The sequence below is a fragment of the Xenopus laevis genome, chromosome 6S (assembly GCF_017654675.1).
Source record: "Xenopus laevis strain J_2021 chromosome 6S, Xenopus_laevis_v10.1, whole genome shotgun sequence".
NCBI lineage: Eukaryota > Metazoa > Chordata > Amphibia > Anura > Pipidae > Xenopus > Xenopus laevis.
Window position 1 is genome coordinate 40,788,745 of NC_054382.1, and position 24,910 is coordinate 40,813,654.

General features: G+C 36.1%; 1 protein-coding gene across 4 annotated transcripts in view; it reads right to left on the reverse strand.

Annotated features, from left to right (window-relative positions):
• slc4a7.S (solute carrier family 4, sodium bicarbonate cotransporter, member 7 S homeolog) overlaps positions 1-24,910 on the reverse strand; it is an 87,614-nt gene that overhangs the window by 12,895 nt on the left and 49,809 nt on the right. For 3 of the 4 annotated variants that reach the window (XM_018269292.2, XM_018269290.2, XM_018269291.2), the window contains exons 7-18: positions 20,231-20,346; positions 13,582-13,739; positions 13,156-13,243; positions 12,459-12,605; positions 11,343-11,446; positions 7,689-7,863; positions 5,856-5,989; positions 4,665-4,910; positions 2,754-2,859; positions 2,026-2,187; positions 1,796-1,909; positions 905-1,066 (exon numbers count right to left, since the gene is read on the reverse strand). In XM_018269292.2, coding sequence (XP_018124781.1) covers positions 905-1,066; positions 1,796-1,909; positions 2,026-2,187; positions 2,754-2,859; positions 4,665-4,910; positions 5,856-5,989; positions 7,689-7,863; positions 11,343-11,446; positions 12,459-12,605; positions 13,156-13,243; positions 13,582-13,739; positions 20,231-20,346 — 1,712 coding nt within the window. Of the gene's footprint in view, positions 1-904; positions 1,067-1,795; positions 1,910-2,025; positions 2,188-2,753; positions 2,860-4,664; positions 4,911-5,855; positions 5,990-7,688; positions 7,864-11,342; positions 11,447-12,458; positions 12,606-13,155; positions 13,244-13,581; positions 13,740-15,728; positions 15,789-20,230; positions 20,347-24,910 lie in introns of all 4 variants that reach the window. The other variant, XM_041567532.1, reaches the window with a different exon arrangement.

Sequence of the window (24,910 nt, forward strand, 5' to 3'; positions counted from 1 at the left end):
TACCCCCTTTGTCAAGCATGCTTGACAAAGGGGGTAACCCCGAAACGTTGCATGCTGCAATAAATCACATAGCAAGGTTAATCCTGCTTGCATTATCCTGTGTGCCGGTGAAATTTTTGTGTTACATTGTTTCAAAAGCCAGAGCCACCAGGGCAGAGAATAGAAAGGGACAAACACTGCTTTCACAGGGCCCTTCTGACTAATATTTCTGCAAAATGTGGAGCTAATGGTGGCTTCCTTGGAGGCAGATATACCTGTAGCCACTGCTCAATGGTTATGGGGACCTTGGGCTGGCCAGAGGGGTGCAGGGATTTTATGCCCTGCAGGAAAATACACTGGGCCAGTAGAAGGCCAGCAATAGAAACCATTGTGGGGGGAAATGAACAGTTGTTAAACAAGCCATCATTCCTGTACAATTCAATATACAGGTATGGGATCAGTTATCTGGAAACCTGTTATTTGGAAAGCTCAGAATTACGGAAAGGCAGTCTCTCACAGACTCCATTATAATCAAATAATCCAGTTTTTTACCTTTTTCTCTGTAATAATAAAACAGTACCATGTACTTAATCCAAACAAAGATATAATTATTCCTTATTGAAAGCAAACCCATTGCGTATTGGGTTTATTTAAAGTTTACATGATTCTCTAATAGTATTACGGAATTACAGAAGGACCAGTTATCCGGAAAACCCCAGGTCCCAAGCATTCTGAATTAAGGCACAATCACTATGGCTGTCATGTCTTTGAGTGTCATACAAAGAAGCTGCACCCTAGAAATATTATACCTGCTTTATCAGTTTCAAAGACATAGACAGTACTTTTGATATCATTACAGTCTGCAATATGAACATACATAATGGTGCAATATTGTACAGTTTGTGAACTACTAAACAAAGGATACCTTCAGCTTATGTTCTTTCCGGTTTATGATGACTGCAGTAATCTGCTGATCCATGAAGATGAGAATTGTACAAAGCAAGGCTGGAATAGCTGCTGCTAGTAATGTCCACCAAGGGTTTTTACCCAAAGGATCAATTATCCAGCCTCTGTCTTTTAAAGTAGGCTTATAAAAAGAACACATTTATTAGACATGTGCAAAATGTGCAGCTAAAATTACACATTTATAAGAAAACTTTTTAAAAACAGCATTAAAATACAAGTTGTGATTACTGGAAGGTACCAACAGAGAGGGGGTTTGATAATTTTCCTTATAATAAAGGTATCAGTAACCAAAATAATTAAAATTACCTGTTCAGCTTAAATATATTAATATGGCAGTCAAGTATATTGTTTATATGCCATGAATGTAACAAAAAAACATTACTTAGAGCTGCCTCTTCATAGTGCAGTATGGGACATAAACCTTGTCCAAGACTTTGGGTCTGATTTATGAAAGATAAAACTGGGGGATCCAGAAGGATTCCCAGCAGTTTGAGCTGTTTTTTATCCAATTGTTTGGATTCTATGCCACTTGCTCTACAGTCACCTGGTTATCGAAAATATTGATATCACTGTCTAATATAAACAGTAGCTGCACAAACCATTTCTGTTTTGTTCATACATCTGTGTTGAAAATATATAAAGTTCTATGAGTTAAAGCTAAATGCAGGTGGTCAGGTTAAATGTAATACAGTATTAGTACCACCTACCTGTACTTCCACATGTTACTATTTACTTCTAGGTATGCATTACATGACATGAAGGGGTTTTGCATTGCCTGCACTATGATTTAGACAATAAAAACCTTCATCTTCTCAGCACATAATTAAGAAGAAAACTTGACATCCCCTACCTCAAATTTCTCAGGAACGTGAAGTTTGGGAGAAGGAATCCCCACCAAATAGTCTATAAGAACCATAATCACTATTGTCAGAAACACTGCAAAGTCACTGATAGTAGAGCGCACCTAAAATGTAGGGAAAAAAAGTTTAGCAGTTGACAAAGAAAAATATATATAAATAGAATAAGCAACATAACCGTTTGCATGAGATGTCTTTAGCTTAGAATTTAAGGAGGGATTACCTTTGTTGGAAAATAATTTTTAGTCTTGAACTGCTTCAGGAAAGATGACAGGAAGAAAGTTGTGAAGAATAAAATAACTGACCAAAAGAAAACGTCTGGTATATATGGACCATGGTGCCCACAGGCAGAGCCAACAAAGGTACCATTCAGATGTACACAATCCTGTTGGTGAAATAAACTGCATGAGGACCCGGATAAGGGCTTTTGGACACAAATAGTTTTCTTATATGGATATTATCATGACAATGTTATTTTCTTTTTAGTCTTTGTTTGAACTAAGCTCAAACATAGACCAACTGGATCTGTTGCCAACTGCTACCCATTACTGTCAATGGAAACAGTGAGGCAAAAAAGAAAAATCAATTACAAAATTTGCATCTACAGTTGATACATTTTCTGGGCCAGCCTAAGTAACAGACTTACTGTTTACTGTAGTACTGAAATATATTTTTATTCTATCAAGCACTGCAGACACCTTCCTTCAGCTAAGCCCACAACATTCGATTAGAGAGACCTGCTGACTACCATATTCTGCAAACACAGCTGCAAGCTGTACAGCTGCTGTGGTCACACACACCCCTCAAAATACCTGGCTATGCAAAACAAATATGGTTTATCCTAACTACCATGCAGTTTCACAAAGTTCTGTTTGTGACCACAGCTGGTTTTATAAAAAAATTAAACATAAATATCAAATGCATGCATCATAATGGTGCATGAATACTTACAGTGACGGTGAGGTTGTTCCATGGTACCTCACTTGCTGTGATATTAGCTTTACTCCACAAAGCTAAGGTTTCATTGTTGGGGTTGAGTGGCTCAGTACACATACAACTAGGGAGATTATAAAAAGAAAAAGATTAATTGTAATTTACTGAATGAATATTTTTCCTGTAATGTTCTTATTCTGCATACTATTTGTTATCATATTAATTCTTATGGTTTATTGTGAAAACCAAATAAAATATTTCAAACCAATATTTTTCCTGAACTGATTTAAAAAAAAAAAAACACACACACACCTTACATCAAAACACTTTCCTGCCCAGGAACATTACCATGGTCTGAGTTTGGAGAAATAAAGACTTCAAGAGAAACATTGTGAAACAATTATATGGAAACCCATTATTATCCTATTAATACAATTCCCAGAATCCACTTTAAACCATCAGTTTCTCTGGAACAATAAAACAATTTGTTGCTCTTGATGATAAATTATAAGACTGCATTTTGCAGTTAAAATGCACTTAAATGCCATGTTGGTGGCTATTTTTATAAATATATTGTTAGTAACCTTAAACAAAATTGCTCCATTTAAAAAAAAAAAAAAAATTAAAGAGACCACTTATCCTGAGACACCCAGGTCCCAAGCATTCCAGAAAATAGATCCTTATATCCTTAGAAATAATGCTTTGAAATAGGGGGCACACTATTTACTATTTAAGATCTATGAATATCCTGTAAAACAGTCCAAATCGTAGATCTCAAGACACGGTCAACGAACAGCTTGTCTAAATTACCCTCCTATTTCGTGCTTTTCATGTCAGATATTTATTATTATTAAGGTTACATATGAAATAGTTGTTTGTTAAATACAGCAATATAAATTCACTCATAAATCAATATAATATTCAAGTAATATTTTCCATGAAACAGCTTACAATGCTTTTATGGATGTAGATCATAATGGGACAACATCACTAAAAGTAGACCGCCCATTAGTCAAGTATTGGCACTCTTGCTGTAAAATATATCCTTATAAATTGTGCTTTATAATTGGCACTTAGTGGTGATTTGTGTTACTTGACTTGCCATTCTGTGAGCCCTTCATATAATTACAAATTTGTTCTATTCGAATTAAAATACTCGATCTGTTTTCACTGCCTGAATGATTGTTTGCTTTTGGCAATTCATCTTAAAAGGGGTTGTTCACCTTCAAACACTTTTTTCAGTTCAGTTGGTTTCAGATTGCTCACCAGAAATGAATACTTTTTCCCAATTACTTTCTTTTTTCTAACAGTGAAGTGTAAAGTTAAATCTTTCACCTTCTAAAGAAGCTCTGCCAGTCTGAAACACCAGGAACATTAAACTTTAGAGTTCAAATTTAGAAAAATGTCAAAAAATTAAAAAGGAAAGTAATTGAAAAAAGTCTATTTCTGGTGACCAATCATAAAACAATTGCACTGAAAAAATGTGTCTAGAAGGTAAAGGATATGGACTTTTTTTGTAGGTGCCCCTGATCTGGTAACCTTATAGTAATCTTGCTTGGAAAATCCAGCTAGAAGGGTTGGAATGACTGCATTTAATTTGTATCCAATCAGTCCAGCAGTATGATTTTATTATGTATTATTTAGTGCCACTAGTTTTTTAGTGCTTTGTTAACCTTATTATGTTAATCTTGTTATGAGCTAAGGAGGGTCTTTACTCAAAAAGAGGAAAGATTTCAACAGTATCCACTTGTTTTTTACTTTTTGAAACTCAAAATTAAGATGGAAAACACCACTCACTAAAGTAACAATCTATCTCTTCCCAATGAAACATCATCTACCTAAAAACATCAAAGTCTAATTAATGGTATCCAGAACATGGATGTCATTACTTCACTGAACAAAAGAACACTTACATAAGTATATACTTACGTATATTTTGACAGAAGGTCGAGGTCATTGTTCATGTTGAATGCATATTTCTCTCCTAAATCGAAAAGTTTCTCCAATGCTTCATAAATAAATATAAGGCAAATTAGTGCAGCAAATGCTTCTTCTGTAAATCGAGTGATGTAGCACACTAAACTGCTTGCGTCGGTTGCAACCAGCAACAGACATAGAAATGCTGTCCATAGACCAATACTTGTTCGCAAGGATAAGTAAGATAGCTCATAATCTCTATTTAGAAAAGTGAAAAAATACAAAAACAACAAAAAGATAGTGTTTTAAAAATCATGTAAAATATCAGCAGTTACGCAACATGTCCATAACATACCCATTAATCCCTATGACTTTTTGACTTACTTTTTCTAGCTCATATAATGCACACTGAGCAGGATTGGGTACTTTTGTCCAAGTTTGCCCATATTATAGTTTATTTTGCAACAGTTTCTACAATTGTCTGCACCACAAAGGCCTGTGCTCACTGGATTTAATCTCTCCATAGCAGCCTGGACCAAGATGTTACTGTAGATTTTTACTTTTTAAATACAACAGTGAAAGGGTGGACATCGCCCTATAAATATAAACTGCATAAACTGCCACTTAATAAAAGGCCACCCATAATCTCTCAAGTAAAAAAAATGTGTTAAACTTCACTACATAATATAGTAAAATAAACTCATGGTTTGCTTAAACAGCAATAGATATTAAACATTATACCCTACTCTACTTCTAGTCACTAAATCACATTTTAGAATTCATAAAATAATAATAATACTAACAACCTTTGGCTTCTTTAGCTGTACTACATTGAGTTAATTAGAATTCATAAAATAATAATAATACTAAGAACCTTTGGCTTGTTTAGCTCTACTACATATAGGACCATATTCAAGAATAATTTAAAAGGAGCACAAAAGTTGTTAATATCATATGAACCCAGACACCATCAATTCATTATTTATGTGATTCATCTTGTAATAAGGGTCTTATTTATATAATTATTTATCTATTACAAACGAAAGTTCTTAATAAGCATCAGACATGGTACCCCACAACAGTGTATTTAATAGACCATTAAAATACATTTGCTTTTACAATCAAAAACAGAGCCCATACACTTTACTTTATTGCTAAACAGAAATAATGAACAGAAAAAAAGTTGCAGAACATCATACTTACTTGCAGAATTTAAACAGAATCTTTTCAAAAACAAGGACAGGCCCAGTACTGCCTAGTATAGTGAGAGGTTGCCCAGCAAACAGAGAATATGCAATTCCCGTTAATGATGCTCCAAAGAGAGACTCTATTGCACTCTGGGAGAAAGATAAAGACAATTATGTTGTATTGATTTGAAACAGCACAACAGCAACACAAACTTTGACAGAGCAAGAAAAATCACGTTGTAAAACATTTATCTACAAACCACAATATACATGAAAGAACAAACCAAATGCCACTCATAACCCTAGAGAAATAGAACATTTTTATTTCAGTCAGTCATGGATATAGCAAAATATCAATTTAAAATAAATATTTGTATTTATATAATTACTATGTTAATACATTGAAAACAATATTTCTGGTATGTTTGTTTAATGAGAATTCAATTCCACATATGAGTGTTATTTTATGTGTAATGCAAAGAAAGCTGTACTGTTAGCCAATAAAGGCTTGTGCATTTATCACTGGTGAACTAATAAAGATTAAGGGTAGAACTACACGGGCGTTTTGACATCTGAGGAATGTCGGGCGCTGTCGCAGCGTGCATTCAACATGCCTGTCGGGTGAAGACGCAACATGCAGTGTTCGCATCAGACAGTCGTAGGAAGGGAAGATATCAGATGTCAAAACGCCTGTGTAGTTCTACACTGAAATGGCGAAAAAATGCTGCTCCACACTTATGGGGTTATTTTTCAAAATCCAAATTTTTAAACAAGTCTGACCAAACTAGAATCCATGACTTGACCGTATTGATTAATATATGTGTGTGAACAGGGCTAAAGTCACACTGATGACACAGAAGTGTTTAAATGTTTAGGAAAGTTACTCAAAGCACTACAGGCTGCTTGAAACAAAGCAAGGCAAGATGTGCGATCGCCACAAATGAATGCGGTGAACACACTTGCAACACATGAAGGATTTAGAGATCTTGTCTGGTACTGTAAGTCTAAGTTCAGAAGTGTGTGGTTAATTTTCTGGAGAGCAATAATTCACATTAAACATTCTAAACCAAGTTATAAAGATGCAGAACGCCATACTGTATGCTATGACTTAAGCTTAACTTAAAAAAGGCTTCAGTCATGAAAGATACGGAAATCTTGAATAATTACAATTCACTTTTCATATCAGATTGAATATTTACTTCTAATACTGTAGTATTAAATACTAAAATCCAATGTTGAGTTTCAGGCTATATATTTTATGTTTTAACTGTCACAAAACACTGATTGATAAAGTTAGGTCTGTTTAAAAGACAAAATGTCATAAATGAAAAAAAAATCACATGTGATACATATTCAAAAAACATAACATGTATCTATAAAGGAATAGAAGTTTTCTTTCTCTAAAATGATCAATTATCTTCTCTTATTTACAAAACATGGCATATCCAATCTATGGCTGCAATATGAAGAGTGCTGCAGAAAAAATTAATTTGTTAATGAGATAAGGTTAAATAAAATGCTTAATATGTTATCGCTTAACCCAACAAGCATACAGACTGATATAATGTAAAGCAAAATACTGAAGACCTTTGCAGAAGTTGGTCGCAGATGCCGTTTGCTTATGAAACATCCTGGAATCCAGGATAAATTTGTTTTACCTCACACCTTGTATCTTCTGTTCTCATGGGCTCCCTCAAACTTTGCCACAGCAGTTAACCTGATCTTGGGAGGGTCAAATACGTTGGGGTGGACTCTCTGAATCAAGCATGAACACATGAGACAAATACACAAGGATACCTTCCATGGAAGGTCTAAAGCCTGACCACTACCAATCTTTCTTTGTACTCACTATTCTGTTTTGTGTTGCTTCTCCCAGAAGACCTCCAAAAGTGATTACTGGAGACATACAGGCACAGTATAGGAAAAGAACGGAGGCCAGGCACTGCAGGTTTAATGCATCCTTGAAGTCACTCAAGAAAAAAGGTGCTTTCCTTTTGATGTCAAGCATCAAGCCACCAAAAAGCCTAAATAGGTGAGATGAAACTCGTCAAACTGAACACGGCAGGAATCTATCTAATTCAGATCAGTTTGTAAAACTTTGGAAAGCAAATTGGTTTAATGCCTAAAGTTTAAAAATGGGAAACAATGTTACTATTCTTAGTCCTGACTATATTAAATTGCATTGGCTAATGATGAACCTCAAAGGGTCAAAATACCTGGAGACCTGAATCCACAGTTGGAGCAATATGAGCCCCATCTTTTGAGATATATCAGTTTCTACCACTGTGCTGTTTCTGATGAAACTGTAATACTGACAGAAATTTGTAAAACTTACAGATATTGGTATATCCAGCTACACAAATTAACAGGCAAAAACCTAGATGCAATGAAGTCATCTATATTTTTGCCATATGTTATGGTTTTATATAGCATCTGGACTTGTTCATAGGAATACTATCATCAGACATGTATTGCTTGTTCATTTATAATTACACTTTCCAACTAAAATTTACTTTAATCTCACCTTCATTAGTAAATTAAGGCCTATGTTTGGCCCACCTAAAAGATGTAGGCTTTCAAAAGCAACACTTCAGTATATACGGCAGAAATCAGAAGTCTTCCCGTACTTTGTTGGGTAACTCTTGCGATTGAAATTATGGTATGTTATAACACATGTTAAATATCACAAATTAGGTGCAGACTGTTTTTTATTAAAAAAAAAAAAAAGGAAAGACTAGTAGGAAAACACTTACATTTAAAATGACTTACACCCTTTTCAAAACAACAATGCTGAATACACAATTTATTGAAACTAGGTGAAAAATACCCAAAAAAGGATAAAGTGTTACTCCCACCTTGCAGAGAGTATCTAAAGCTTCTTCCACAGTTGTGAGCAGCATAGGCTTAGAAATATTTGCCTCGGAGTACTTGCTCAGGTACGTTTAGGTAAATTGCCACTACAGACCATAATGAGGAGAAAGTTAAAATAATTGTGTGGGAGGTGACAAGTTGTTAAAGGGATACTGTCATGGGAAAAAACATTTTTTTCAAAATGAATCAGTTAATAGTGCTGCTCCAGCAGAATTCTGCACTGAAATCCATTTCTCAAAATAGCAAATAGATTTTTTTATATTCAATTTTGAAATCTGACATGGGGCTAGACATATTGTCAATTTCCCAGCTGACCCAAGTCATGTGACTTGTGCTCTGATAAACTTCAATCACTCTTTACTGCTGTACTGCAAGTTGGAGTGATATCACCCCCTCCTTTTCCCCCCCAGCAGCCAAACAAAAGAACAATGGGAAGGTAACCAGATAGCAGCTCCCTAACACAAGATAACAGCTGCCTGGTACATCTAAGAACAGCACTGAATAGTAAAAACCCATGTCCCACTGAGACACATTCAGTTACATTGAAAAGGAAAAACAGCAGCCTGCCAGAAAGCATTTCTCTCCTAAAGTGCAGGCACAAGTCACATGACCAGGGGCAGCTGGGAAATTGAGAAAATGTTTAGCCCCATGTCAGATTTCAAAATTGAATATAAAAACATCTGTTTGCTCTTTTGAGAAATGGATTTCAGTGCAGAATTCTGCTGGAGTAGCACGATTAACTGGTTCATTTTGGAAAAAAAACATTTTCCCCATGACAGTATCCCTTTAAGCATTCTCCAGTACTTTCCCCAGTGATTCTAGTGCCTTTACCTTTCACCCAACACAGCTATGGAAATTGAACACAAGTGGTCCACATGATGGAAAGCATGTGCAAAAACAGTTTTATTTAGTTAACTGAAGGCATAAAACAGATGATATTATGACATAACTTGCTTATTAAGAGTTCAAAGAAACATATATCTATAATACAGGCTCTTCTACGTATCTGTATCTATGAATAGCTTTGAAATGCAATTGATACCATTTAACATTTACATTTGTGTTTGTTGCCTCTTTTTACAGTTTACTCTATTCTCCCGTAAAGTGATCTACTGATGAACATGTAAAACATTTGGTACTTGTTGGTTATTCTAGACAAAATGCTATGCAACTCTATTCTCTATGTGGCTGGATTAAAATGCTTATGAAGGTTAAAATTAGTAATTTGTAGGAAGCATGAGAACAGTTTTGCCTAGAATTAACATAGGATCTGCAAAAGTAAACATACCAGTTATCTAAAGATGAGCTCTTAGGCTTTCTAAAGCATTTCACTGATATAAAATGCTAAAATAAACGGTCATCTGCAAAATGAAACATTAAGGGAACATCTAGAATCACAGCATAATTATAGGTATACTTTGTACTTATGGATCTAGTGGCTTTGCCATATTTCTTGTTTACTTTGCTTAAATTTTCAGTATTTACTTGTGCATGTCAACCACAGAGATGATTGTTTTAGTATCAAACATATTTTGGCATGATTTTCTTTTTAAACACAGTGTTCAGAAAATAATATTTAATCCTGTGTTAATGATTTCTTGATAGAAGAACGTCTGTGTGTACTTACAATGTACATGATGTGCAAACACAAAGTCATTTTCATGGTACAAATGTAGGTATGTGTAATCCAACTGCAACTTTTATAAACAACTTCAATTTTAAAAAAAAACTAACATTTCAAATTTCTTTAATTAATAAGCATTAGTATATTTTTCTTAGATATTGTTTTTCTTTTGGCTCATCATTAGCAGCAGAATTTTAAGGCAATTCATTAGAGAATATAAAAAAACAATTTGTATGTAAACAAATTTCAGGTAATTTTCAGAACCAAAATGGTATTAAAAAAATATACATCATAAAGTTATAATTTTAGTATAAAATATTATTAAAATCTACTAACATAAATAGGGATACTTTTCACATAAGTCCAGGATAATAAGAACCCAGCCTTTACCTTGAAACTCCTCAGAAGGCTTTGGACAGGTGAAAACTTCACCACTTTTTTTGTGGGGTTGTACATATACATTGTTTTATTATATTATATGTCAGGAACCAGCACAATTTTCATTTGACAGCTGCATACACTGCCACCATATATAATGGATGTACGAGAGCAACAATAAAATATGGTAGGAGATGCTGGAGATGAATACTAATTTCACACGCATATCTAGTACAGATGAAGCCACTTGGATGTGGGTTAAATGCCTCATGACTCGAGATAAACTGAAGAAACTGTGTTATCTAAAGTCATCTTAACTCGTTTAATGCATGTAACCTTTTCATTAGAATACCAAAGTACCATTGTTCACAAATGGTGAACTCTTTAATTAGATGGGATTCTGCAACACAATTTTCTGTGTTAAACTGGATAAGTGGGTTATTTGGGTTTAGTTATTCTGTGTCAAACACAAAAATCAAAGTGGCTTCATCTGTATATGCCACAAGTCAAAATATCACACCAAATCTAAAGTGGCATTCAATAAAATATTATACCACCATGAATGGCCAGTGCATTAAGACATTGATTTATACTTTTTCAAAAAACAAGTGAATAAAACAAAATACACACCTTCCAGTCCTTTGCAGCTCTGGACCAGTGAGATGTTGCTCTTCCTTAATGGTTTCACCTGGTGGAGTTGACCCATTTGGGATGGTTGGGATCTTTCTCTTTTCCTGTATGAGCAATTAGAAAAATCAGAACTATATTCAGGCCTACAAAATTTTCAACAGCTTAGCGCACATTGTATTGTCTATGACAGGGTATTTTTTGGCGTTTTCTAGTCGCAACAGGTATATGGCTAAAAGTAGTACTGTGTGTCATAGCATTACATTCTAAGCATGCAAATAGTGCTTTACAACATTTGCCAAACGTATTGTTTCCACATGAGTGTCTTAATATCAGAGATCAATGTGCTCCAGGAAGTGCTCCTTAATTATTTAATCAAAGTCTATCCTACATACTGCAAATTACAGTTAATATATCTAATTAGATATACTGCATTTCTTGACAGTTTCTTGTATTACAGTTAATATGTAATGGAATGAAAATAAATTTTATGAAATAGAAAGTTAAGTAACGTTTCTTAAATATTTTGATTACTCTTCGGTCCAATACAGAATTGGTCTATGCGTGAACATTGAATAAAAATGCAGGTTTCTGTCTTCTATGGGGGCAAACCACAAGTGTGCCCAGTTTAAGGCTTCTGTTATCAAGAAACTATGTATATAGTTCATAGGCAATAACATAAATCAGAAATAAAGCACTAAGGAAATTCTAAAAATCGGTTTGTAAGTATGTGGCAACTTTAGCAATGATGCCAATGTCAAGGATCCTTAGGGATATATTCAAGGTGTAGAAAATCTTTGACACAGGAGAGAAAATGCTTGCTGCCAATTTGTTATTATGAGTTACTAGAATTGGAGCAACGGTTAATGTCAATCGTAAGGTGCCATGCAGGAATCTTAAACATACCCCTAACAGAAAAAGCCAAAAAATCCTTTATGAAAACAAATATTTATAAAAACATTATCTTACATTTAAAGTCTGAGCACACAGAATGTGAATACTTTTTGTTTTCTTCTAGGTAGTGAGAATAAAACTCTCCTTGAAATATTTATGTGCCATAATATACAAGAGTTTAATGACATGAGGTTCCTGTAATGTACTTTGGTACATAGTCCTGACCTGGGAGGGAACACTTTTTGGTGGCTCAATACGAATGGATGGATCCCACTCTCCTGGAGGTAGGACTGTCACCTGGTCAAGAAATTCATCAATTCCAGCAAGAAGGTCATTTCGATCTTTTGCTTTATAAGCAACATCATGAAATATCTGCAAAAGAAAGAAAATGAAGTTTCAGCATTCACAGTGTTTCAAGATAACAAAGAACTGGTGTACCGTGGCAGGCTAGGCATATTTGTAGTTGCAGTTACTTGATGATACTTGGGGATAAAACATTTTTAAAAAGGATAGACCTAGTTGTGGGTAGAACTGGAGTTTTTAGGGGAATACAACAATCAAAAAGAATGGGTCCGGGGAAAAGAAGTTCTAAACATTGTCAAGGTCCTAAGCATCTTGTCACTAAACATTGTTATAATGGATGTTTGTCTTGATTAAGAGGACATTTTGCCCAGTTTCTCTGGGCAGATATGTACGAATGTAAAATAAGCAAAAGCAAACTACCAACTTCTAAATAACCTTTAGGTACAAATCACCATTTTTATAAAACCAAAGGAGGGGCTAAAATTGATGTACCTTCAAATTAATATACCTTAAATAGTTTCATCTAACACTGTTCTTAAGCTACCATTCTAATGTAAGGGTAAGAGCAACATAAATATGCAAACTCCAACCAATGATCATTATCCATACAAGCATTTACCTCATCAGTCATAAGAGTAGCAATTGATCTTCCAATTTCATGGTACGGTCCCCCTTTTCCGGTTGGACCCAGTAAAATAAACAAAAACCTGTTGGGACAAAGTGATGGTTTACTAGTGAAATTTGTCATAATGGTTGGCACAGTTGTTCATACAACTAGCGCTTCAAGTTTCAAATGAATGGGAAACTAAAATTATAGGATGACTGCAATTTACTGTAATGTTAATTTACTAAAGTATTATTACAGAAGCAGAGCATGTCTCTTTACTACACTATATGAACAGCTCTTGCAGTACTAAAGCTTTTATAGTATAGCTGTATTTAACTGCATTATGGCCATTGATAATGGATAAGTAGAAATATATTGTCTTTCATTCCTTCAGTACTCAAAATAAAAGGGCAACTTAAGAGTGTAGCAAGAAAGTACCGTGTAGGAATTGGAACTTCTGTGAGTCCAGAAAGCAAGACTGCCGGACATAATCTTACAAATGCAATGATGGGCCGATCCAAAAAATCAACTTCCCCCACCAAGACATTTGATGCCTCAGCTCCAGCTGGAATTTTCCTCATGAAGTTCATGTCCACCTATGAAATAAAAGTATCTTTAACTACAAATGCTTTTCAAACAGGATAGTAAAGATTAATATTCAAAGAAAGGGAGTTCTAAACTATAGATGAAAACAATCTGCCTCTATGTGAAAATGCAATTTGCACCGGTAACAGGTATTGTATGCGTGCTTTAATTTTCAGTAGCCAGAACAGTAATGAGCCATGCCTTGAAAGATGTCCACGGCATCTCCCCCCTCTTTCATGCAAATGCTGTTAAGAAGCTACAGTTAAAGGACATTGGAAATCATCAAAACTTTAGCAGAAAGTGAGGATGTATGTGCCATAGATTCTGATGCTACATTGTAAATATTGACCAATTTTGACACAGAAATCACTGGTTACTATCCAACAGTTTAACGTGAATCAGAAATATTATATGTTTTATATATGCATTGTAAACTTTATATTGTGTTGGTCCCTCAGCTCAAGTAACTGACATCCGGTCGGAACTCTGTGCAATAGATTTCAGTCACCAAGTATCCGTGTGGGCTTTGTTTTTTTTACCCTGGTTCAGTTGTAGCTAATTCTCATGCTTCTCTTTTGTTTGAGTGACAGAGCCTGGCTATACACTTTCTATCCAACAACCTGATTCTGACCTTCCACATGACTTATTACACCATATGTTGATGTAATCATTGCTAGTTGGCAATTGTTAGACATGGCTGCCCCTTACATAGGGGGCCATAGAGATGTAAATACAGGTATGGGACCGGTTATCCAGAATGCTCGGGACCTGGAGTTTTCCGGATAAGTGATCCATCTGTAATTTAGTTCTTCATTCTTTAAGTCTACTAGAAAATCATGCAGATATTAAATAAACCCCAAAGGCTGTTTTTGCTTCCAATGTGGATTAATTATATTTTAGTTGGGATCAAGTACAAGGTACTGTTTTATTATTACAGAGAAAAAGGAAATAATTTTGTGGATTATTTGTATAAAATGGAGACTATGGGAGATGGCCTTTCCGTAATTCGTAGCTTTCTGGATAACCGATTTCTTTGTCGTTTAAAAAAACAAAACAAAAAAACACTTTCACATAGAAACAAACTGTATTTCATACTAGGACTCATTTACTGTACAGACATGATTAGACTGCATTTGTCCAATTCTGGCACAGAGTATAAAATTTTGCCATTTTTGTCATGCAATTGCATGCAATTTTTATGCAAGTCAGCTGAATCAGATTAAAAAAAAAAAAAACATAAAAATGTCAGTGTCGCTAGTCACAAGCTATATTTTAAAAGAATGTCAGCCGACATCCGAGTCATGTACCAAAACTGCAGTGTGCTGCTGCTTCTTCCAATTTTATGCAGTGCTAGGACAAGCGAGACAGAGTTAAATCAGATTAAAATTTGTAATGCAAACATCATACAGTTTGCCTTTAAAACCATTAAAAGCTATACTGCAACGTGTAATATTTGGCTGTCCAGTAACCCACAGCAACACAGCTAGACCAGTTGTTAAAGGAAAGGTTGCTGAGAGTTACTGTACTTGGACCCATGCGTCTTCATGTTACAAAACCCTAAAACATATGTCACAGAACCTAGAAAGGGAAATGTTCATTTTTGCAGGAGAAGTGTTTGTCCTGTTTTCAGCTGTAAGTACAACAAAACAACACTTTACAAGATTCAACTGGAGTTAAAAAAAATGACATTGCATATTCAGGCACATTTCCTCAAACATAATGAGACAGTCTTACATACATTCACAGCGGACAAATTATAAGGTACAATACACTTCTGGAATTATACACAAGTATTATATAGGAATGAGCAGAGTATTGTATAGTATGGTTGGTTCACTAGCATGAAAGAAATGGTTACCGTTTCAGATTTTTGTTAAATTTTTGGTGAGTTGTGTATAATTACAGAGGTGCCATTCCAGGAGAGCTACAGCACAAATGAGTTTTTAACAGACAATTGTCATTATGTTAACACCATTGACACAACTATCTGCTGAACTTACAGCCGACCTCTTGCGTCCCATTATTAGTGTGCCACAACTACAATGCCAGGAGGCAGGGTCCTGCCCATGGGGAAATAAAGGGCCAAGCAGAAAAACAAAGTTCATACAGGTACAACAGAGCAACAGGTTAGTGCAAAACATTTACTCTATTGCAAAGCATGTTGTTATTATTATTAACATGTATTTATATAGCGCCAACATATTGCATAGCACTGTAAAGTAAATGTGATTATACAACTAAATCACATGAATTCTGTACATAGAACATATGGAGTAACAAAGATCACAGGTACAAAAGGTGAGGAAGGCCCTATGCATAGGCATACACTCTAAAGGGAAGGGAGTAATACACAAGGTGTGGGAGTGGGCAAGATCGAATTAAGTGGGTGAGAAATGTGGTATTGTATGTGGTGTTGCGTTTGGTAGCTACGCAGAGTTGGGGTAGGCTTCTCGAAAACCTCGAAAAGAAGTGCATTTTCAGAGATTTCTTGAAAGCAGAAAGGTTGAGAGAAAGTCGGACAGACCGTGGGAGAGAGTTCCAGAGGAGGGGTGCAGCCCTTGCAAAGTCTTGAATGCGAGCATGTGAGGAGGTAATGAGGGAAGAGTTGAGTAGCAGGTCAGTAAAGGAGCGTAGTAAGCAATTGGGTGAGTATATAGAGATGAGTTCAGAGATGTAGGGTGGGGCAGAGTTATGAAGTGATTCTGAAAGGTAACGGAAGCCAGTGCAGGGATTGACAGAATGGCGAGGCAAAGGAGGAGCGGTTGCTGAGGTATATGAGCCTCGCAGCAGTGTTCATTATGGACTGGAGAGGTGACAGTCTATGGAGGGGAAGGCCAATTAAAAGAGAGTTACAGTAGTCTAGACGCGATATGATGAGAGAGTGAATAAGAATTTTGGCAGCATCTTAGGTGCATCTTAGCAACGCTCAAGTGCACGAGAGTGTCTTTGGAGCGCTTTTGTATGAGCAGTATGCCAAGGTTGAAGTGGTTTGGGTCTAGAACGTTTAGTTTTTATAGGAGCAAGCTCATTTAGGGCAGTGGTGAGAGTACTATAGTAGACAGAGGTAGCCACATTAGGACATGAGATGGCTGAGATATTAGAGTGAAGAGAGTCAAAGGAAGAAGAGAGATGTGACATGCCTACAGCTTGCAAGACACGGTAAGTACGTGTTTGGGGAATAGCAGGGGGTGAGGAGGGAGTTAGTGAGAGTCGAAATGTGAGCATATTGTGATCAGAGAGGGGAAATGGTGAGTTAGTAAAATTGGTGGTTGAACTGAGTCTGGTAAATATGAGATCCAGAACATTACCATTGGAGTGAGAGGGGGAGTCTGAGCACAAAGATAAGCCTAGGGAGGAGGTTAGTGAAAGAAGTTTAGAGACAGAAGAGTTGTTAATGTGGTTAACGGGTATATTAAAGTCACCTAATATGATGAATGGGATGTTAGATGAAAGTAAGGAAGCCAGGCAGCAAAGTTGTCCAGAAATTCTGCAGTTGGTCCTGGTGGTCGATATATAACAGCAATGCAGAGTGAAACAGGAGAAAAGAGCCTAATGCAGTGAGCCTCAAATGAGGAGAATGATAGAGAGGGAACAGGTGGAAGAACTTTAAAAGTACAGCGGAGAGAGAGAAGCAAACCTACCCCACCTCCAGGTCTGTTACCAGGTCTGGGAGTATGAGTAAGGTGTAGGCCCCCATAGGACACGGCAGCAGGTGAGGCAGTCTCAGTAGGAGAAAGCCAGGTTTCAGTAAGTGCGAGTAGGTTAAAGGAATTTGCAATGAAATGGTCATGTATAGCGGTGAGTTTATTACAGACAGATCTGGCATTCCAGAGTGCACAGGAAAGATGAAGTGGGTTTTTGGGTATAGGAGTAAGAGTTCTGTACTGTTTGAATTTGCTCCGGAGAGAAGGTGATATAACTGGGATAGGGTAAGGGCCAGGGTTTGGGGAAATGTCCCCAGCTGCCAGTAATAGAAAGGAAAGAAAGACTAAGAGTGGGATTTAGAAGTCCTTAGTTTGTATAAAAAAGAGGAGTTTTGTGGAATAGCTAAACATAGTACTTTATAAACTTCATGCGTGGAGAGGGAAGGAGAGAAGAGAGGCTGAGATTTGTATAGAAGTGGGATTTGCTGGAGGAGGTAGTGAAAAATGTTTTATGAAGCACAAACAAATCTGTTTTCTTCTTATCCCAGATGGTTCACTGTTGATTGCAGGGGAATCCGGTTCCTTTTGCCTTGTCAATGCCTTGTTTAACTGTCATTTCTAAGCACTTGTGAAATATTAGCACTTAGGAAATGTTAGCACGAGTGCCATGCCCCAGACACAAGTGCCATCCCCAATACTGGGTCTGAATTTATATCTAGCTGATTGGGAAAACCAGAGCCTAATTAATCAATTAAACAGCTAGCAAAGGGCAGAGTTTTACAGACACCAGAACCAGGTTTGGGGCTATAAAAATATCTCTAGTTCACGGAGGAGTGGACACAGATGTGTGCTTGAGATATTTATCAAAGAACTAAAGTAGAATAGGCCTGACGACAAAGGTTATTGAGGTTAACAGATACAAGTAGAGATACAGCAGAAGTACCAGAATAAGCAGTTGCAGTATATGGATATAGCAGAATTACCAGAATAAACAGTTGCAGTATATGGATATGGCAGTGTATGGATATAGCAGAATTACCAGAATAAGCAGTTGCAGTATATGGATATGGCAGTATATGGATATAGCAGAATTACCAGAATAAACAGTTGCAGTAGATGGATATGGCAGTATATGGATATAGCAGAATTACCAGAATAAGCAGTTGCAGTATATGGATATGGCAGTATATGGATATAGCAGAATTACCAGAATAAGCAGTTGCAGTATATGGATATGGCAGTATATGGATATAGCAGAATTACCAGAATAAGCAGTTGCAGTATATGGATATGGCAGTATGTGGATATAGCAGAATTACCAGAATAAGCAGTTGCAATTGTCCAAACAATCCAAATTATATATGCAGTTTGTTGTTAGGTGTTAAGCTCTTTTCATTGGTAGCAGTGAGCTTTTAGCCGGCTTATTTTAAGCACATATAATGAATAGCAAGATGCTTCATACAGAAAGATGATTATACATTTAGGGCTAGTCCACACGGGGAGATAGCGACGCGTTTGCGGTCGCGGCGACAAAGCGCCGCGACAGTCGCCGCGACCGGCGCAGGCGACAGTTTTGTATGGGCGCCTATGTAAAAACGCCTGTGCTAACCACACGAGGCGATGCGCTTTTCAACAGTCGCCTGAAAAAGCCTGGCGAGGCATTTTCAGGCGACTGTTGAAAAGCGCATCGCCTCGTGTGGTTAGCACAGGCGTTTTTACATAGGCGCCCATACAAAACTGTCGCCTGCGCCGGTCGCGGCGCTTTGTCGCCGCGACCGCAAACGCGTCGCTATCTCCCCGTGTGGAATAGCCCTTAGGCCTATAACATTGCTAGAGACACACCCAAAAGGAATTGTGCATGGAATCTGCCTGTTGCAACTAGCAACAGATGAATTCAATCTGGCTAAATAGCAAATAGCATGGGTGATTTTAACTAGTGGAGAATTCCCCTTTAAGCCATATGCCTTATAGTTTGAAGCAGTGGCTTATCAGTTCATAACAAGAGTTACTGATCTAGAAAATCTTTGCTGCATCAATCAATGAGCTTTGAAGGAGAAATCTTATCATAAATGGCCTTTGGCTAAGACCTCCTTTGCCACTGCTCCTGACTCCCACAGAGGAGAAGCAGCTTACAGTTTAGCAGGCACAGTCTAGGAACCACAATATATTTAACAGTATTATTTCATTTAATAATGCTATGCTCCCAGAATGGACTATAGTAGTTATGGCCATGTTCTATCTAGTAATAACAGTGCCTCAGTAAAACAATAGAATATCTGAGATTTAGTTTGGTCTTCAGTTGTCCTTTAATTGTCACGTTAATAAAATATTGCATTTTAAGAGCTGGTCTTGGGCCTGCTGGAGCAGGGAATGGTTGAAAGATGCTGTAAACATGGGAAAGACTTATACTCTTGGTTACATATTCAGAACAGAAACAGAACTAGTTATTACAGAATAGCTAATGACCATATAAAACACTGTAAGGTGGCCTACTTTGAAAACAAAAAATTGCGCAAGCTGCATCCTATGGAAATAAAACTTTTACACATAATCAACTCAAAATGATTAACAGTTTCTGGAAATCAAGTTACTCTTCACTATCTCCTTCCCAGCAAATACAGTTAGTTCTAATACATCAGTTGTGCTATTAGAACTAAATGTCCATAAGGAAAAAAACAGACACAATTACAGCATGTAGAATGAAACATTGCTAAAAGGGGAAAGAGATTTTTGAGAAATGGTACATAATTGGTACACAATTTGTAATATTCTACTAGAGGTAGACAAATCTTTTCAAACGAAAACAACAACTTATAATACCAGAGGCAATTTTAATAAACCATTGTTCTATTCCATACCTTACTGAAGTCAACTGTACTGTTCTCCAGACTTCCGCCTGTTGGATTCCGCTTCAGCTCTGATGATTTGCTAGAATCCAAATTTCCAGATACAGACTGTGGTGAGGACAGAAGCCCTACAAAGAGAATTGGCTAGTTAGAAAAACATAAGTTTTGAGCAAAGTGAGGCAAGCTCTGTAGATGACAGCACTCCAAAAGCCAATACAGGTAAGGCATCTATTATCTGGAAGTCTTATGACCATCGTTTTTCAGACAATCTTTAAATACAAGCACTGAAAATAATGAAATCTATGAAAGAGAATATGGCAGAAGCAATTCTGTTTCTAAAAACAATACTTTAGTTAATTTTGGATTGTATTTAACATCTATATATCAGGTTCAGTTAACTTATAAGTTGTTTTTGGATTATGTAGTTTAACTTTGACTTTCTTTTAAAATTACCAACGGATATGGCTTATATCTTTAAGCTTTGGCAGTAATGAAATGCCTTGTATGTTGTGCACTTAACTTCTTTCAATCAACATGGGAAATATATCAGGAACAGTAACACCAATAAATTAAAGCTTTTAAAGTAATTAACATATAATTTAGTATGCACTGGTAAAAGCTGTGTGTTTGTTTCAGTTAAAGGAACAGTAACATAAATAACAAGTGTTTTAAAGCAATACAAATATAAAGCAGTGTTGACCTGCACTGGTAAAACTACTGTGATTGTTTTAGTAAAACTACTATTGTTTATATAAATAAAATGGGCAGCCATTCAAAGGAGAAAAGGCTCCAGTTAGACAGTAGATATTAGATAAGCTCTTTAGAACATGATGAGAGAGAGAGAGAGAGAGAGAGAGAGAGAGAGAGAGAGAGAGAGAGAGAGAGAGAGAGAGAGAGGGAGGGGGGGTTTACTGTTCCTTTAAGCGCTATGTAACTTATGTCTTTTCACCTTTTTTCCAGCTTGAATGGCTGCCTCCATGGCTACACATCAGCTTATTTATATGAACTACAGTAGTCTTTCTGAAGCAAACAAACACAGCTTTTACTAGTGCAGAGCAACGCTACATTATATTTTAGAGCACAGCAACAGCACATTTTATTTGAAATACCTTGATATACTTTTTGTTTTTGGTGTTACTATTGCTTTAAAAACACATTTTAAAAAATGTGCCATTTTCAGAAACATACTGTTTAGAAGCTGGCATTTCTGCATAATAGATTCCCTACTTGTATATTATTTTTAAACTAAACATTGACACACACTGTAAATGGGAAAAACATTGCAGGTACACATATTCTAAAATATATAGGGAAATATGAACATCATGTGGATGTGGTGATGTAAACTCTACTTATAAAATACGGTTTACCTTGAAAGCAAGGGTTTGAGGAAATGTGTCTTTATATTCAGATTCCCCACATACAGTCTTAGAGAAGCAAAGATCTAAAAGCAACATGCTCAGATAGAGTGCAACAAGGCTACACTTACTCATTTGGGGTAAATAGAGATAGTTTACCCAAATTAAAAACATATTGTAATAGATGTAATAAGTTACTCTTGTTAAATCCAAAATTAGTAGGAAATACTGGCAATGTTGATGACTGTTGTGACTCAGGAGCAGCGATTATATTACTTAAGATAGAAAAGGTTACATGCAACCAACTGCAATGAGAAAAAGGTTTGTGAAGATTTTGATTAATCCAGGTCATGGTATATCTGTAGAAATAAGTGAAATCAACTGAAGTTGCTGTATTTTTTTTCCCTTAAAGACGTTGCACCAGTCATCCAATTGCCTTTCTCAATTCAGTATAACAGAAGTTAGAAAGCCAATTGGATGACTGGTGAAACGTCTTCAAGGAAAAAAACACAGCAAGTGCAGTTGATTTGACTTATTTCTACAGAAATGCAATGAGAAACCCTTTTTGCCAAAAAATTTAAAAAGCTCTTAGTATAGGTATTTCTGAGTGTGTTTCTGGCTTATCTTCTGGCCAAGCATTAATTCTTACTAAGTAAGTACTGTTTGCATGTAGTGGGCCACATTACACAACTTATTCAGGGTTCAAATTAAATTACCTATATGCAATCCAAGGAGTGCAAATGAGCTTTTGAGACAATTCTTATGAAGGTCTTAATCCTGCCCTCCAGGCCTTCAATCGCCCACAGCTAGTCTGTGAAGATATGCCAATCACTTTTGTTACCAAAAGCCTCATATTGTACCTATAAAATCTGCATTATTGCTCTCAAAAGAGAACTGCATTAACTAGTAATCTCACGCCCCAATTTTTAACCGTTACAAATTAGTAGGCTGCACATGGTGCTAAGGAAATGTGTAATTGCTCCTTATGGTGTATTCAGTGTGGTTTCTGAGTTCATTTATTGGCAGTTATTTTCAGTATTATTATAATTATCATCATGTGATATCATATTTTGGAGCGCCATCATATTGTGCAGCGATGATCACCTTAAAATTAACATTTAGTATGACAGAGTGATACTCTGAGAATCAGTAACGGACCACTTTTTTGGGTGTGGTGATATTTTTGTATTTAAATATTTGTCTTTCACATGATAAGAGGGCCAGTGACCCCTGCATGGACAACTACATTTCTTTTTATGAAAAGGTAAGCAGGGACCTCGATTCTGGGATGGCAATGGAGGTGATTTACCTCCATTTGAAACAGTGCCAAACAAAAGGTTACTGTTTAAATTAAGGAATGTTGGCCTGGAACATTGGACTAGTGTTGTTAATGGAGTACCGCAGGGCTCTGTACTAGGTCCTTTGCTTTTCAACTTGTTTATTAATGACCTGGAGGTGGGCATTGAAAGTACTGTTTCTATTTTTGCAGATGATAGTAAATTGTGCAGAACTATAGGTTCCATATATATATATATATATATATATATATATATATATATATATATATATATATATATATATATATATATATATATATATATATATATATATATATATATATATATATATATATATATATATATATAAATGCAAGTTAAGTTATACACTAAATGGCAGTGTGATATAAATAAATAAAATAAGCAGGAGAGAGTGCAGAGACGTGCAACTAAACTGATTAGAGGGATGGAAGACAAATTATGAGGGTAGACTGTCAAGGTTGTGGTTGTTTTCTCAGGAAAAAAAGGCACTTGCGAGGGGACATGATTACACTTTACAAGTACATTATAGACAAATAGCAGGGGACCTTTTTACCCATAAAGAGGATCACCGTACCAGAGGCCACCCCTTCAGACTAGAAGAAAAGAGCTTTCATTTGAAGCAACGTAGGTGGTTCTTCACAGTGAGGTTGTGGAATGCACTGCCTGGTGATGTTGTTATGGCTAATTCTGTTAATGCCTTTAAGAGTGGCATGGATGATTTTTTTGGAAAGACAATATCAAAGGCTATTGTGATACTAAACTCTATAGTTAGTATATATATGGGTATATATAATTTATGTGAAAGTATGGAGGTGTGTGTATGGATGCTGGGTTTTCATTTGGAGGGGTTAAACTTGATGGCCTTTGTCTTTTTTCAACCTGATTTAACTATGTAACTAACTATGTAATGCAGTTACTAAGGCTAGATTATCATTTTTATTCCGATTTCTGTATTTTTTTCCCAACTGTCAAGGGTTTAAAAATGTCACAATCTACATCAAACAAAAAATGTAAATTCAAGGTGAACTGTCTTTTAAACAAAGAAACCATCATTCACTGGGGGCACCATGAACTTTGACCTGGAGCATTAGAAATAAATAGATTTTTTTTTTTTTCAGTTTTAGTCTGGCACAAGTTCAAGTCTACATTCAACAATATAAGCGATCCCCAGAGAATCTCCTTCATTTTAATTGTTCTCTAGAATGAGAGACTGGAAGATGGTATAGGAAATGTCCCGATGAGAAGGATAAACAAGAAATATTAAGGGGGTTATTTATTAAAACTCAAAATGTTCTCATTATTTTATTAAAACAAATTCGACCAAACTCCCATCCACGATTTTACCTTATTTATCAATAAAATAACTTGACTTTGGTGCTGGAAGACTCGAAAAACCACAAATCATTTTTTTTCCCCATAAAATGTGGGCTTTCCCCTTTAAAACCACGACCAGAAAAATTTGAGTTTTAGTAAATAACCCCCTAAAAATCTATATCATCTGTTTTCTGCTTACAGATGTTGCAGGCCCTGGCCATTACAATTAAAAAAAAAAAAAAAAAAGATTTCCCAAAGCCCCAGAACTTGCTTCAGATTTTGTGGGCATTTAAAAGTTACATTTATACAGGGAATGAATAGGTGGGGGTGATGGAGGAGCAAATTATAAAGCACTGGGTGGCTTACTGTGGAAAGTGGCTCAGCATCACTTTGCAATTGGGTTAAAGGGATACTGTCATGGGGAAATTTTTTTTTTTCCAAAATTAATCAGTTAATAGTGCTGCTCCAGCAACATTCTGCATTGAAATCCATTTCTCAAAAGAGCAAACTTTTTTATATTCAATTTTGAAAACTGACATGGGGCTAGACATTTTGTCAATTTCCCAGCTGCCCCAAATCATGTGACTTGTGCTCTGATAAACTTTTTCCCCCCAGCAGCCAAACAAAAGAACAATTGGAAGGTAACCAGATAGCAGCTCCCTAACACAAGATAACAACTGCCTGGTAGATCTAAGAACAGC